Here is a 17,236-nt window from a genome sequence, read left to right as displayed (position 1 = left end):
TCATAACTTCTTTGCTTATGTTAAATAATGTTCTTGAATTCTCAAATAATTTATATTAACTTAGGGTGATGAAATATATATACAAGTTTGCTCATATCACAAAGATAGGTGGCACTTTAAGCAATGTAGATGGAAGCATTAAATTACAAATTTATTACCTGATAAGGTAAACATGTGAAATTCTGGTAAGTGGATCTGTAAGTTAGCTACTGTGCAGTTATCCAGTTCAGGAACTGAGAAAGACAGAACAGAGCAACCTCAAATGGTGAAACATTAAAAGCTGTGGAGATTCACAGAAATACATCTATGTGCAATCATTTAATGTTGTGGACTGGCACAGAAAATAATCAAAACTGCTAATAGATTGCAGACCTTTATATCCAGCAGACTATACCAAAAAAGGGAAGATACCTGATGGGTAGATACAAATCCAAGATCAACCACACCTAGAGTCTTAAAAGTTTTGTATACCAAATCTTAGCAGGGATAATCCATACACAAAATACTGTAGACTCTAGAAATCTAAAGTCAGTTAAAATAACCAACTGCCATTACAAATTATCTTCTTCAGACTTTAGCCTCAAAGTCATCTTCCCTTCCATCATATTAATTCGGGTGACTGCAGCAACAGTTAGAATTTCCTCTCTACTACTACTCCTTTAAGAATCAAACTACATCCCTAATAAAGTTATGTTCATTAGTCTGCAAATATTTGTTTAGTTAAGTTTGTTTGTTTAGTTTGTATGAAAATTTCCCCACACTACTGTAAGTTTGAATAGTAAAAGTGTTAAATAAATGCAAGCTGCATACATTCCTATTTGTTATTCATTGTACCAGACTATATTTGTATGGTGCCAATTGTCTCATTGCATTGAATTATATAGATTAAAAAAAGCAAAAGGTAATGTTGAAAATTTACATCTCAATATTCTGTTCAGTTTAAGGCTACTGGAAAGGTATAAACTATATTTGCATAACAAGGATTAGAATTTGTCCCAAAGTTTATTAAAGTGTGTGAAACTATTCATAGATCTTAGCAGCTTCCAATTTTCCTAAGTCATTTTTCATCAACTTGCTATATGGTGGCAAAGAGCAAGAAAATAAAAGGCCATCATTGAATAAAAAGGAAAGCAGAGTGCTACACTTGCAATAACTTAGTCATTCTGTTGTTCCACTTTATGCAGCTGGAGACAAACTTCAAACAACAGTAATCAGCCAATCCCCACCTCTACATTTTTACTTGGGCACAATATTCATCATTAACATGCAAATTATATCCAGTACTAGATTAGGCATTTTATATTCAACACCATATTTTGAAATATAATCATATGGGGCAATTTAAATTTAGCTCCCTACGAATCCTTTGGGTCAGCTACACTTAGCCATATTGGACAGGAGGCGAAAGATCTCATTCAAACATAGCGTATTTGTAAAATTAATACTTTATTGAGATAGAACTCAGGAAAAACTGGAAACCTGTTCAGTATATTATTCAACAACTCCTCCTGGAGGGTACACATGAACAATGAACAGCAATGATTTGACTGTGGTTGCCCCCATTTATCTTTCAGCGATATAGTTTCTTGAAAATAGTACATGATAATTCAAACAAGTTTTTGTTTTGAGATGTAACTTGCAACGCCCATGCCAATCAATGAATATGTACATCAGGACCTTAAGACATTTCAAAAGGCACCACTTTGAGGGTTCCTGTTAAGTAAGCTCATGGGGTTGACAATAACCACTAGCCCAGATGGAGACTTGCTTAAACGTCAAATAACAGCAGAAATATGCAGATCATTTTAACGTTCATAGACTGTGATTAATGTAGTGCATCAGGGAACAGTACTGATCCCTTATCTACTCACAATTTAGTTTAATGATAGATGCATAGCACATTCAGCTTCAAAGGTGACATGAAGCTAGAGGGGAAATTAAAGAAATAGGAGTCTGCGAAGGGATAAAGGCAGTTTAAATGAGTGGACAAGAAGAGTAGATGGACTATAGTTGGGAAAACGTGAGAATATGTATGGTTTTGGAAGAATGGAGCAGAATATTTTTACGATGGTTAGAAACTAGTAAGTGTTGTTGAAGAGAGGAATTTTTATGTGCCATTTCAAGAAACAGAAAATAAACAATGCAATTGGGAAGGCAAATGGCAATGAGGTCTTTTTGCAAGTCAGTGGATACAACTCTAAGGATGTCTTGTTGAGATTCTACAGGGTCTTGGTGACAGTACAGTGTAGATTCAGTAGACTGATTCCTCGGATGAGGCATCTGTCCAAGTGGAGATTAAGTAAATTCTCTGATATCACCAAATTTAGAAAAAGAATGATCTCATTGAGGGATACAAGATTCTGAGAGAGACTAACAGGGTAGATGCTGAGAGACTGCTCCCTTGAGCAAGAAAGTTTAGAACGATGGAGACATGAAGAAGGGGTTGACCATTAACTCAAAAACAGAAGAAATTTCTTGATGCAAAAATATTCCTATTGTTTAGAATTCCTACCAAGAGAATCATGGATCATAAGTCATTGGATATATTCAAGGCCAAAATCAATAGATTTTTGGACACTAGGAAAATGAGATTACATGGGAAATTGGACTCGAAGCACAAGATCAACCATGACCTTTTGGAATGGAGAGGGTTCAAGAGCCAAGGCAGCCTATTCCTACTTCTGTTTCTAATGTTCAGACAGTATGCAAAATTACCCAGCCAAGCAAATAGTCACTGTAAAACAAAAACTCACTAAAACAGGCAAGCAACTTATTTCTCATTCCAAGGGAATGATTTGTTATATTAATGTTCATCACTGAAATTTAAAGTATGAAGGCATCCTGTCAGCCCACTAAATCTATGTTGCCTCCTTGAAAAAGCAGACATGCTTGGTGTGACATAATTGTGTAATTTCTACTCCATTTCAAATCCTTAAATTTCTGCCTAACTAAAATTGTTTGTTAAATCAGCTTTCACATCCTCACGTGCAACTTTAGGAAACAGTGTAGTTGTTAAATTACTGGGACTAGTTATCCAGAGTCCTGGAATAAGGATGTAAACACATGGGCTCAAATTCCATCACAGAATTTGTGGAATTCAAACACAGTTAATGAAATAAATTGGGAATTAGTAAAAAGACAACCTAAGGAATAGTGTCCTTGTACATTAGTGAACCAGATGGATTTTCCTTTCAGCAAAGGATATTTGTTGCCTCTGCCCAGACAATATTATATGGGATTCCAGCCCAACTCCCTAACTACTCTCATCAAACACCAAGAAGAGAAAATTTGATGGACCATCCAGCATCAACTGAGACACTTATTCATAAACAACAAAATTACTCCCTACATATTCAGTCTTGAAATTTCCTCCTGACTAACACCAGGGAAATATGCGCAGATTGTAAGGACTACCCCAGCATCTGACAGCCAAACTCAGAGAATCATACATTTAACTCAAAGTTCCAGATTACACCAACACGACCAAGTACGTCCTTTCACAATAGTAGGGCACAAGAGGTGGCACCACAGGAATATAAAGTCAAGACAGAATGAGCCTGGGATTCCTCAATATTACCTCCAAATGTGAAATCATGAAATCTCATGGTACCAAGTCAAACACCAGCAAAGAAACCTTCTCCTAATGACCACCTATCATTCTTCCTCAACTATAAGGAATTAGTACAAATGTGCAGTATATGCTTCAGGTGGGGGTGGAGGAGCCTCCCATGTTCATCATTACGTGGCTCAAGAACACCATCATTGACCTAACTGAATGAAACCTGAAGCATATGGCTGCTAGAAATGGTCCTCAACAGGTGGCTAGATAAATAAATTGAGAGATGAACCTGCTGGACCTTATCATCATTAATCTAGCTTGTGCAGATGCAACATTCAGATACAGTATTGGAAGAAGTGTCTGACATGGACTGTGCTGTCGCCAAAGTCCTATTTCAGACATCCTTCATCATATTGTGGAACTACCATGCTACACAAGCTGGATTCATAACAAATCTAGCAGCTCAAGACTAGGCATCGAGAGGAGGAGCTACGTAGAACATTCCACCAAAGTCTATAATATGAGGCCAAGTACATCCCTCACTCTACCATTACGATCAAACCAGGTGATCAACTGTGCTTCTGTGAGTGTAGAAGGCGAAAACAGCACCAAGTATGTCTGAAAAGAGCTGCTAACTTGTCAAAGCTGCAATATATGCAGACAAATGTGAAAAATGGACAACTTATCCTCTGCCGACAAAAACCTAGACCAATCCAAATCAGATTAATTATCAGTCTTCAATAATCAGCACTGTGGAGGCTGACATCAATTATTGACCAATAAATGGCTCACTGATGCAACCAACTAGATGCTGGAGGAACTCAGCAGGTCACGCAGCATCTGTGGAGGGAAATGGACAGTCAACATTTTGGGTTGAGACCATTCTTCTGGACTGAAAGATAACAGGGGAGATATCTAGTATAAAAAGGTGAAGGGAATGGGTGGAGCAAGAGCTAACAGACGACAGGAGGATCTAGGTGAGGAGGAGGGAGAATAGACATAATGACAGAAGCGTGGACATGATAGGTGGAGGCAACAAAGTGCTGTAAATGGAATCTGATAAGAAAGGAAGATGAAGCATGGAAACAAATAAGGGAGGTGGGGTGGGTAGATAGTGAAGGAGTGGATGGAGAAGAGAAAAAGACAAGAAGAGAGAGAAAGAAAAGATGGGGGCTGGGGTAAATGTAAGAAGAACTGGGTAAATCAGGAGAGAAAAAGGACGGGGGGAGCAGTTTACCTGAAATCCAAGAATTCAAGCGGGTCAGGCAGCACCTGTGGAGGGAAATGGACATTTGACATTTTGATTCGAGACCCTTCACCTCGACTGAAAGATAGAGGGGAGATATCCAGTATGAAAAGATGAAGGGAGGGGGCGGAGCAAGAGCTATCAAGTGATTAATGGATCCAGGTCAGGAGAAGTGATAGGAAGATGGAGGGGAGAGTGGGCAGAGCGACATAAAGCTGGGAGGTGATAGGCAGAGGTGACAAAGGGCTGCAGATGACAGAATTCACTGAAGGAAGAAGATGAAGCATGGAACCAAATAAGGGAGGTGTGGTGGCCAGTTGGGACCAGTAGGGAGAAGGGACCCAGTGGAAGGAGTACATGTTTGATAGACAGATGAAATGGGTGAAGGAGAAGAGAAATGTGGTGATGGTGGAAAATGGGGGGCTGTTCCTCTAGTTTGTGTTTACCCTCACCCTGAATGGTGTTGAGGGAGGAGGTGTGGGGACAGGTATTACACCTCCTATGGTTACAGGGGAAAATACCCGAGGAGAGGGAGGGACGAGCAGACTAGGGAGTCACTACACCTATACTCACCACCATCTACGGCCCTTCCAGGTGAGGCAAACATTCACATGCATCTCCTCTGCCCTTGTTTACTGCATCCGGTTCTCTCGATGTGGTCTCCTCTACATCAGTGAGGCCAAGCACAAACTAGGTGACCACTTTGCCAAGCATCGTCTGGAAGTCCCAGTTGCTGGCCATTTTAATTCCCCTCCCCATTCCCACACTGACACATCTGTCCTTGGCCTCCTCCACTGCCAGGGTGAGGCTAAATGCTAACTAGAGGAACAGCACCTCGCATTCCACCTGGGTAGTCTACAACCCAACAGCATGAACACTGGATTCTCTAATTTCAGGTAAACTGCAACCCATCCTTTTTCTCTCCTCCTGATCTACCAAGTTCTTCTTACATTTACCCCAGCCCCCCCCATCATCGTTTCTCTCTCTTCTCCGTCCACCCACCCTACCTCCCTCATTTGTTTCCATGCTTCCTTTCTTATCAGATTCCATCTACAGCACTTTGTTGCCTCCACTTATCACGTCCACGCTTCTGTCATTATGTCCACTCTCCCTCCTCCATCTGCACATCACCCCTCCTCACCTAGATCCACCTACTGCTAGGTCTTGTTCCACCCCCTCACCTTTTTATACTAGCTGTCTTTCAGTCCAGATGAAAGGTCTCGACTGTCTATTTCCCTCCACAGATGCTGCCTGACCCACTGAGTTCCTCCAGCATCTTGTTTGTTGCTTCAGATTCGATCATCTGCAGTCTCTTGTGTCTCCAACAGACTGATGCTGTTTTGGTTTCATCACGATCATTCACCTCCATATCTCACTACAGACTTGGTCCAAATATGGAGCAATGAGCCTACCAAATTCCAGAGGTGAGGGGAGAGTGATTGTGCAGGACACTAAGGCAACATTTGACAAATTGTGGCACAAAAATTCCTCGTAAAACAGAATTCAAAGGGAAAGCATTCCACTTACTTGAGTTATACCTTGAACAAAGATGGTTATGATTGTGAAAGGTCAATTATTCAAGCCATAGTGCTTCTAACATCTTCAGCTGTTTCTACAATGACCTTCCATCCATCAGAAGGTCAGAAGTGGTAACGAACATTATGCTAGCATAAGGGAACAACTCCACCAATGACTCTTCAGAAAATTAAGCAGTCCCAGTCTGCATGCAGCAAAACCTAAACAACATTCAAGCATGTGCTGATGTGTGGTACAAATGTCATTTACTATACAAGGGCCAGGGGAATTGACCACTGCAGGTTAACCACCTATCCTTGACATTCAACAGTATCACCATCACCATATCCCTACCTCCACCAGTGAACAGGAACATTACCAGAAACATTACCAGACAAGCAAAACAAATATCGTGTCTGCAAAAGCAGGTAAGAAGCTAGCATTCCTAACCCCTTTTCCATTGTCCACAAGGTCAAATAGAAAACACAAAGATTGTCAGGAGTGTATTGGAATTCTCTCCACTTACCTGGATAAGTGCAGCACCAACAACACTAAAGGTCGATCCCAATTACAACCCCTACTCACCTTAAATTCTCACTTCTTCACCACCAAGGCATTGTGGCAACTGTGTGTCATACATAAATTCAGCAAGTCATTATTTCAACATTAACCTCATAACCCAAGACCTCCACCATCTCAATAGCAACAGGTGCCTAAGTACATCAGCATCTACAAGTCCCCAACCAAAGAACACACGACCATAACTTGGAAATATTTAACCAATGAATCAAAACAGTGGAACTTCCTGTCCAATACACAGCAGCATCTTCACTGGAAGGACTGCAGTGATTATGAACTCAGGTCCACATCACCATTTTTAGGCAAATGGCAATGGATAATAAACGCTGGCCTTGTCAGTGATGACACATTCCACGAATGAATAAAAAGATCCCAATAATTGCATGTTTAAAGCAAAACAAGAAAATAGCTATGTAAATGTGTTCAAAGGAAATAGCAAATGAAAATTTGGAAAGCCAAAGGAAGCATTTAAAATATCAATCTTGTGACGTCACAAAAATGTCACCACTAATGCTCCTTTTGAAAGTGTTATCACTGTTACAATGTAGGGTAAACAGAAGAAATATTTAATTACTTTAGGAAATATCAAAGAACAATTCAAATGGTTGTGAGAATAGCAATAAGAACTTTTTTTTAATTTCAGGACAAATATTTAAAGTAAATAACTATTTGGGGGAAAATAATGAGGAATACAGGAAACTGACAGGAATCAAATCATTCCTGATCCAAACCTTGGTTATTTTCTGAAATTGCTGAAAACGAGCCCCACAGATTATTAGTCCTGAATTTCCTAGTACTTGCAGTCCACTAGGCTTCACAAGTCTTAAAATTCCCCTTCATCCCTAAAAGATATGCAACCTTAGTTTGAAAGCAAACTAACTGCAATTATTAACATTTCAAAATTAAACAAGACTATTTTTTGCAAAATGTATTGGGATGTTGGAGTCCTGCATTTGTGCATTGTGTAATACTACAGCTTTATAATTTGAAAGCTTTGTCACAGTATTATGAAAACAACCTTCTGAAGATTTAATAATTACACGATGTTGATTACTTAGATAATTCTTACCGCAGGAACAAAAGTAAATGAGACTAATAAAACTCATCTTTTACACCATTATTGAACTACACACTATGCAAATTTAGTTACTGGAAATCAAGGATGCATGTGTACCCAAAATGAAAATCAATACAAATATGTTAAACTATAAACTGGACTGAAACGAATTAAGTACTTTTCAAATGCTGAGAAATGTCAGATCATGAATAATGTTACATGTTCAATCGCCGTGTTCTTTCAATTTTGTAAAGAATACATGCAGCAACCAACAGTTAATACCTAGAAAAGAAAACGAGCTAGCCACAAGTTCCATGCGGCAATTATTTGGATATCATTTAATATTGCTCGAAACAGAGCCTTGTGTTGAGTGAGGTAGATCATAAGATTCCACCACACTGGAAAAAAGTAATGTGCCATTTCGTCCCATTAATGTCAGGCTAGAAATGGGTAGGTTCATCAGTTCACTTAGAGAAATATGACGGCTATGAATAGACTAAAAACTGGGTAATTAGACATTCATTATGCTATTTCATTTTAAATATCAAGAATAACTTCATGTTGGAAATCTATAGATATTTAAAAAAAACTTCAATAAATCTTCATAACAAAGCCCTACATTTTGTCAGCAAATCAGCATTTTGTCTGTACCTTTAACTAGAAAAATCTAAATTCAATAATACTGAACTGAGTAATTTACAGCAAACAAATGATCCATTGCTCTCACTTGTAATATAAAATACAGTGGACCACTTAAATAATTAGTGATTTTAATTATACAAATTTTTCTGTATGCACAATAAAAAGATTTGTAATTATAAAAAGGCATGAAGCCATAAATGATTGATACTGTTTAAGTTATCAGTTTGTCACCGTGCAATGAGCAAGTAAGCCTACATATTTTAAAATGATCACCACTTTTGAATGTGTTTTCTTTCCCCTATAATCTATCCAGTGCTCTTGCCTACAAATGATTTTTGAATCTCTTTGGTGTTGCTAATATTCCGTCAAACTGAACCAACTGTATCAAAGCTTTATTCAAGTTAACAGCGCTACTCAATAATGATAAAATGTTTAGTAGGAAACAATATACACTAGTTATTTACAATAGTTAATGTTATATATAACTATAGTCTTCCTTCAATGTTCCAAATGCAAGGGCAGTCGGTGTGCCCCCGTCATCCCCCACCCATTTTGCACAAATTCAAGATCAAACTTGGGATCTTGCTGGTTTGCAGGACTAAAACTACAAAGAAATTTGGTGATTAGATTTGACTCATCTAAACCTATATTTTGAAGCCATGAAACAAGTTATAGCATTGTTCAACATTAGACCAAGAATTATGCTAAAGTGAAGCACTTCCAGGAAGTCTGGATATCACATAAAGAATTCACACAAATGCAGTGTTAACTACTCTCTATTTATGCTTTTGACGTGGTTGAGTATTTAACACTTCTCCTGAAAAGCATTATTAATGCACAAATTTCTTCCTTTTTACACCCCCAATAGTCTAGATGTTGATTCCTTACTGGAGTACAACTGTACAGATTGTTCTCTGCAAGCTAGCTACACAGTTTGAGAAAGCTACTTAACTATCGAAAGAATACAGTGCAGCCCTCTCCAATTCTCACTAAACATTCACAGGTAGATGTTAGAAGCATGACCAACTCAGTCAATCCTCACCAAGAACGGTCATAAATCACCTATCATCACATCACTCAAGGTCAGCAGTGTGTTTCATACAAATTCAAACTTGGGAGTTGCTGGTCTATATGATTAGGCAGTTTGCTGAGCTGCATTGTGACATTACTAATTTCTAACAGCGTTTCTGTTAACAGAAAGGCATTTTGGAGGTGGTTTGCACTGAGAAAGCTCTGGGTGCTGGAGAACAAACTCACTGCAAACGAGGTAATTGCGACAATCCACATTAAATGAGTTTCTTAGAATCCCATTGTGAATTTTGATTATACAAGATCAATGTACACATCAAACCATCAAATGAACCTTAACATTGTGTGTCTAATCTACAAACCTGCTAATTTTTTATTCACAGTAATATAATTGGCAGTTAAGCGTTTCATCTTCTAGACTGTCTATTTGACATGTGTGGAAGAGAATTAGAACAATCTAAAACTAATGAATTATGTTATATTATGCTGCAGTTAAATGAAATAACACTCTTAAGGCTTTAGTACGAATGCCCAATTAGTAAGTAAAATTTTGACATCCATTTTCAAACGATAACTATGTTTTCTCAGAAATAACGAGATACGTCTTGTCAATGTTACAAAAATGTACTAGGATAAACCATGAACCAAGCAAACAAAAAAAAATACAATTTGAGCCAATTTAAGTCAGTAAATATCGGTAGGAACATGTCGGACGGAGAATTACAACACTTACGTAAGCTCGGATTTTACCTCTACCACCTAAATAAAACACAAACTGCCGCATTTTCTCCCTGAAAACAACCATTCAAATAGGAAATCGAAAACTAGTGAGTTCGGACGCTCCAGAATTGTTCAATGTTCATAAACTTTTCAACGCATACAAAATAAATCAATTACAGAACAAATTTAAGGAACATGTATACTGCAATGTAAATGTCGATTCTACATGAAAGTTTTCCTGGAAGGCATGTGGTTCTACTTCATTTCAGCAATTGCACCGAAATTTATACCCTCTTGAAAATCTATTTAATGAAATGTCACACAGCCTCTATGGTATTGCAGCCATTTCATTATGTTTCACATTTACTGCTTCGTGCTACAGGTTGAGTGAAAGAATCATTGTGTATTTGTCTTAAAAGCGCATAAACAATCCCGTCAACGTTTCCGTTTCCAACAGCTCAGGAGGTATATTTCATATACACAACAAAGTGCACGTAGCAAGTGAAGAAAGAATGAAATTGGTCCCAGTTTCTTTTTTTTTGTTGTCCTTCCTTTCCAATCTCTCACTATTTTTCCTCTCTCCTCCCTGTCCCGCCATCTTGGAGATCAGCAGCCATTTTTAACGCGGAGCGAAACTTCAACCGATACACAACACAAAACCCAAAAGCACAGAGCCCAGAGACTTGGAAGGCAAAACAGAACGAGGGGGAGGACGAAAGAGTAACCAATTTTAATATAATCACGTAGAACAAAAGATTTGTCGCTCACACCACACGTTCAATATCTACAAACGTCTCTTTTCATATGCACCATTGCTTCTCAAGTTATTATAGAAATATAATAAATATGACAACATTCAATGAGACTGCCCAATGGAAAGTAAGAATGTTTTTTTAAGCCTGGTTTTATTGTTCAAGAGAATGTAATACAGAAGTTAACTATTGCAGTACGTATATTCAAAAATACAATAAAAAGACAGTGTTTCTCAGCTCTTACCTTTATTAACAAGGCCTTCGTTCTGGCGCCATCTTCATGAACCTTCAGAAATCCAAACAGTCGGCTGTGCGATAGCGACAGACAGATGACATACGTTAACATCGGATTTAATTTATGCACAAACACTAAAACTCAATCAAAAACACAACACAAAACTTGCAGAATTTTCTAACCTATCGAGAGTTGCAATAGAGTCTCTCTCCTGGGGCGTCAGAGTTGGAAAGTCATCCTCAATTTCACTCGGTTTTCCCGCCGCCATTTTCTTTTCCTCATCACCGAATGATACTCCACAGGATTTCATGGGTTTACAGAGAGAGATGAAAAAAATTGTTTGCAATTTATTTTGTATTATTCTTTATTATTTCCGTGCACTTTTTTGTTTTTTCACATCCTTCAAGCTCTTGCTCCTTTCCACCACACGCTGCTGAAGTCCTTATTTATTCAGAAAAATTAAAATAGCATTTAAATGATATTAGGAAAAAAGACAGAAAACTTCAAAGCAGAAAGTTGTAATTGTGTCACACCGAATCCACGCCGTAAGCGCACAAGCAGCAAACCCACTCCCCACCAATGACCGACAGCCACCAACACCACGTGTCTTTGTGTTGATTTACGTCAGTTCGTGCTGCGGGATCAACTGACACGAGAGCCCGCCTCTTCCGACTGATGCCGACAATGATTGGCTATTATGTCTCACAGTCTTTCTTATTTTGGAACTGGCGCCGGTATGAGCTGATTCCGCATTGGATAGAGAAATTGCCAATCATTGAAATCGCCATACACGTCAACAATGTTAGGGTTTGTCGCGCTATAAAAGGAATGTTGGCTGCGCATAACTTTAGTTTTGCTTTATGTTTGTTTGTTGGTTTGGGAGGAGTGTGATATTGGAGTTAGGCGTGTTCCTTGTTTCCTATGGGAGATGTGGGCAGCCTTTTCGCGATGGACTGCTTATTTAGAAGAGGAGTGGAAAGGGATTCGGCAAGAATGGGTCGGGTGCCAACAAAAAAGCTTCGTGGTCACATCCCCACAGTTTCCAAAGTCAATCAGCTCCACTTTCTGCGACTTCTTATTTCTCCTGTTCGTAGCTTCAAATACTTGGTCTATAACTATCTGGAGAGGCTACGTCTGGAAAAAAAGAACTCGGCCCACGCTGAGTCGTCTTGTAAAATGTGGCATTTTTTTTATGGTTTTAAAATTCGGAGACCGCGTGTCTGCCGGGAATGTTCTGGCAAAATTATATAGGATTCTTTTCAATTCAGATTAATCCCTGCCCTGAGTAAGAGGCATGTTTAAACCCATAATTGTAGGTAGATTAATTTTAAATACTAATCAAATGATGAACTATTTACTTCCATCTGTAGTTTGGATTTTTTTTCTAGGGGCAGGGGACTTTTTTTGTTAGGCAGAGGGAAGCAAGGATATATACTCTAGCCATAATTAGATTGCAACTTCCCATAATCTGTCTTCAAGGTTAAATTGTCGTTGACAAATCTGCTTCATCATCATATGCTTTCCAAAATGGTCGTTTGGTTTTCAGCTTCATTTGTACGGACATGGTAAAGGTTTATTGGGCACCAGATTTTGCAGTACCAAACATTGATAGAGTAATACAGTTTTAATACATTATTGAGCTGGAAGAGGCTTGGGTACTTTTTTTTCCAATAGAAAAAATGTAGATAAGCCTGTTTAGAAAATTTGGTTTTCTAGTAATATGCTTTAAAAAGCTCAAGTCAACAGAATACAGCTTGTGTTAAGTGTAGTCTTGAAGGGAAAACATTCCCATCTGAATTCTTTCATTCACTCTTGTTTACTGCATGATTTCACATGTGGCCTGGGACTGAGTTTTGATGAATTATGTGGTTACACCTAATTGTTGATTTTTTTGGTAGTGCTATTAACTAGGAATTCTTTATATAAAAAATTCCCTCTGAGGTTGATGACTCTCCACTACTCCAATTCTGTATATTATTAAGGCTAATGTGGACATGCAGGATTTCATTGGTGGAACAGGAGATGCATAGTTGAGTGAGGTACTGGGCTCTTCCTATAATTTTAACTAGCATTCTGCATGCTGGTGTCTGGCATATGAGCAATGGAACCTGCCCATTGGACATGGCTGAATGTAATCACAGCCTTGTTGCTGGTGATATTGGCCTAGATAGGGATGCAGACGTTTGCCTATCTTGCCTGTAAATTTGGAGGATATTGCAGAGACAATGTTCATGGTACTTCTGGTGCTTTGAGGTGCCTGCTTTTGGTGGCCCATGATTGCAGTGTACAGAAGGGTGAGGTCATTGCTGCCCGGTAGCCAGACCATAAGCTTTTTACTGGGTTTGAGATCTTGATGGTGATACTTTCTCAGATGGTCAAAGGCTGCTGGCACCAGATATTCTAATTTCATCATTCAGGTTGGCCTCAAGTGGGAGGCAGCTCATACAGAAAAGATCAATTTTCCAGGCTCCATGTGTTAAGTTGGATACATTCCCTTTGTTCTCTCACCCCTGGCTCCTTTGCTGCAATGTAAACAGTGTTCCATGGTTTGGTTTGAGTACTCTAGGACACTCAGTGATGTTGAGTACATGCAATGGGTTCCTTTTGCTACAGGAAATTAACTATTATGCAAGTTATTCAAGTGTAGGATTAGTACACCTAAATTTTTAAAGGCACTAGTGGAAACTGGGATACTATATTTTTACCCAATTTGTGTGATCTGGACATGCTCAGTGATGGATATGAACATTCTATAGTAGTTTTTCTTTCCATGTCCAATATTCTCAGTTGATTGAAACAGAAATGGGCCCATTGGCCCAGTGTTGATTACTGACCATCAAATACCTATCTATACTAACCCCATTTACCCACTCTTGTAAGTAGCCTTGTATGCCTCAGCAATGAGTGCCCACTTGAGCAATAGGTTCCAGATTCCAATTACTCTCTATTCTTCCTGATAGCATCTAAGCCTCTTAACCCTTTCCCCATTTCTATGCCCTCTAGTTTTAGAACTCATGCAAAAAGTTTCCTACTATCTATGCCCCTCCATCTTCCATTTGTCCTCCTGGGCCTTCTCTGCTCCAAGGAAGCTATCTTTGATTAAGCTCTACTTCCAAGGGCCAATTAATCCTGTCCTTGAATTTATTCCAATAATTTCCCTAGCACTGATGTCAGACTCAAAGACCTATCAGCTGGTGCTTATTTTGAATAAAAGTATTACATTTGCTGGCACCTCAATTATGGCCAGCAAAGATTAAAACAAAAATCTCAGGGCCCCAACAATCTCCTCCCTACCTCTCATAGCCCACCGGGATATATCTCATCAGGCCCTGGGGATTCATCAACCTTTAAATCCATTCATGCCTCCTTTTTAATGGAGCCATGTTCTAGGAATTTACCAACCTCCCTTAAGTTAGGATACACCTAGTGCCAACATTTTATTTGTGCACTCTTTGAAAATAGCACCTGTTCCTACACAGAATCTGATATGCAACTGTACCTAACCAGCATATTTAATTTCTCATTAGTTTCAAAGCTGTCAGATTTCCACACTATCAAAAGATAAAGTTCAGTTGCTGCACATCTTCTCTATCATCTTCCTCCACTGCTGAGCATTTGTTTGAAAATGATGAGACTTGGTAATTTCTGTGCCTATCAGGCAGTAAGGTAAGCTTTTACCAAGGGCTTTTTGCCAGTGAATGTGGGAGGAGGGCAGCTTAATAAATTTATGGTTCAAGTGATTACTGAGACACTGGTCCCACCTCCGTCAGAACAATTCCAATGTGGGTAAATTTAAGCTAAATTGGCAGGGGGGTGGATACAGGAAGTAGCACTAAAAAGGAACAAATTGAAAGATAAGTGGAAGTAGTGCAAGAAGTAGGATGTTTTTAGACAGGACCAGGTTAAGATGGAGTTCTGGGGTTGGTTTTTTTATAGTCTATATAAGATCATACAGTAAGATGGCAGTGCCAGTTAGGGCCCCAGAGAATGCAAGTGCTGCTGCTCCATAGATGGGGCAGTAGCACCAAACTGAGGGCACCAAAGCGGGCAACAAGAGCACAGTAGTGTAGCAGTTAGCATAATGCTATTACAGCACCAGTGATCCAGGTTCAATTCCAGTGCTGTCTGAGAGGAGTTTATACATTCTCCCTGTGTCTGAGGGTTTCCTCCCACATTCCAAAGCCGTACAGCTTAGGAGCTGCCAGCACATTCTCAGCAATGTAAAAAGACATTTCACTGTTTCAATGTACATGTGACTAAAATAAATAACTGTACCTAGAAATACAACACAGCTGGGCTTCCGGAGGGACCAGGGCCCAAGGAGCGGCAAAGACCAGGAGAGGTTGGTGCCAGGGCCCACGTCCCTCAGGCTTGCTGGACCAGAGGTACCCACATGGTACCCATCATCTACCAGCCTCTGAATTGAACTGATAGCCCTTTAGTGGATACACATCCCTATCCCAACTATAGGCCAATAGTCTCACTGCCTTGCCTTGGGAGAAGATAAGGCTGAGCAAGAAAACCCTGACAAAGTCCCCATTGCCCTGTCTGTTATCTTGATGAAGAATATTACCTTGGGACTAAACCTAGAAAGAAAAATCAGGAGTGGATCCCTGTATATGGCCTGAGATCATCGTGCAGTCATTCCTACAGCTTCTGCATCCAGACTTATCTCCAGCGGTCTTGAATTTGTCTTGCCTCTGGGACCAGATGTATTGAGACGAGAGAGAGAGAGGTTGAATCTGCACAACCTCTCCTTCACCATAATCTGGGAGAGCATCAAAGCAGCAGGTGAGGAAATACCAGAAACTGTAGCCGTGGACCTGCATGCACATGACCTAGGTCATAGGGTCACTCTTACTGAAGAGACAGTGAAATTTGACAACCACTTAGGTGACTGAGCAGCCCTTATTTAGCATCGCACTGCTCACTTCCTTGGAATGTGGAAGGGTCAGAAAAGATGCCCCAAACTTTGCCTGCTGCATCTCCTCCTTGCCCAGTTTACTGTGACTGGGGTATTCCCTATCAAAAGGGAAAGAGTGACTTCACTCAGAATTGGGACATAATGTGTATACCTCAACGGACAACTCTAATGCTTACAGACCAGAGAGAAAAGACTGCTTTGGTTGGAAGGGAGCTAGCTGGATACAACATTGACGTTGCTGCACTGAGTGAAACTTGCCTAGCAGAGGAGGGGCATCTGACAGTAGTTGCAGGTATACATTATTCTGGAGCAGTCATAATACTGAAGAGGCAGCTATTGGCTTTGCTGTCAAGACTGAACTTTTCAGTTGCTTAACAAGTCTCCCCAAGGAAATTAAAGATAGAGTCATGACTCCACAACTCCCATTGAAAGCAACAAAATGTTACTCTGGTTATTATCTATGCTCCTACATTGACAAATGATTAAATCAAAGACAAGTTCATGAAAATCTGGACTTGGTGATCTCAGCTGTAACTAGGCCACAGAAACGCAAGAGTTGGAACAAACCACCTAGCCTGGAAGAGAACCATTGGCAGAAAACGAGTTGGAACGTGTACAGTAATGGCCTGATGCTACTCAAACTGTGCACCATGCATGGCCTAATTACAACCAATACCATCTTCTGTCAACCAAATCAAAACCTCTTGGATGCATCCAAGCTACGTGAGAGTGATTAAGGCTGTGTGGTGCAGATTGCTGGACAGATCACAGGCTCATTATTGCCAAAATCAACCTCCACATCTATACTAAGTGGCATCCCCAAGGTACAGTCTGTTAAATGACAATGTAAACAAACTCAAGAATGATACAGTGAAGCAAGAGTTTATAGCAGAGCCTGACAACCAGCTAGCTAATCTGAACTTCAGTCTAGATGATGTAGAGGATGATTGATCCCTACTCAGAGAATCCGTGTACATA

The 17,236-nt window shown here is 39.6% G+C and overlaps 1 protein-coding gene across 1 annotated transcript in view; it reads right to left on the bottom strand.

The window, feature by feature from the left end:
• Positions 1 to 11,901, bottom strand: part of kdm6a (lysine (K)-specific demethylase 6A) — a 167,135-nt gene extending 155,234 nt beyond the window's left edge. Inside the window, 2 exon segments of the mRNA XM_052013319.1 lie at positions 11,344 to 11,407; positions 11,517 to 11,901. Coding sequence (XP_051869279.1) covers positions 11,344 to 11,407; positions 11,517 to 11,644 — 192 coding nt within the window. The 5' untranslated portion in view covers positions 11,645 to 11,901.
• Positions 11,902 to 17,236: the final 5,335 nt, after the last annotated feature.

Source organism: Pristis pectinata, chromosome 4 (assembly GCF_009764475.1).
Source record: "Pristis pectinata isolate sPriPec2 chromosome 4, sPriPec2.1.pri, whole genome shotgun sequence".
NCBI lineage: Eukaryota > Metazoa > Chordata > Chondrichthyes > Rhinopristiformes > Pristidae > Pristis > Pristis pectinata.
This window is presented reverse-complemented; position numbering and strand designations above follow the sequence as displayed.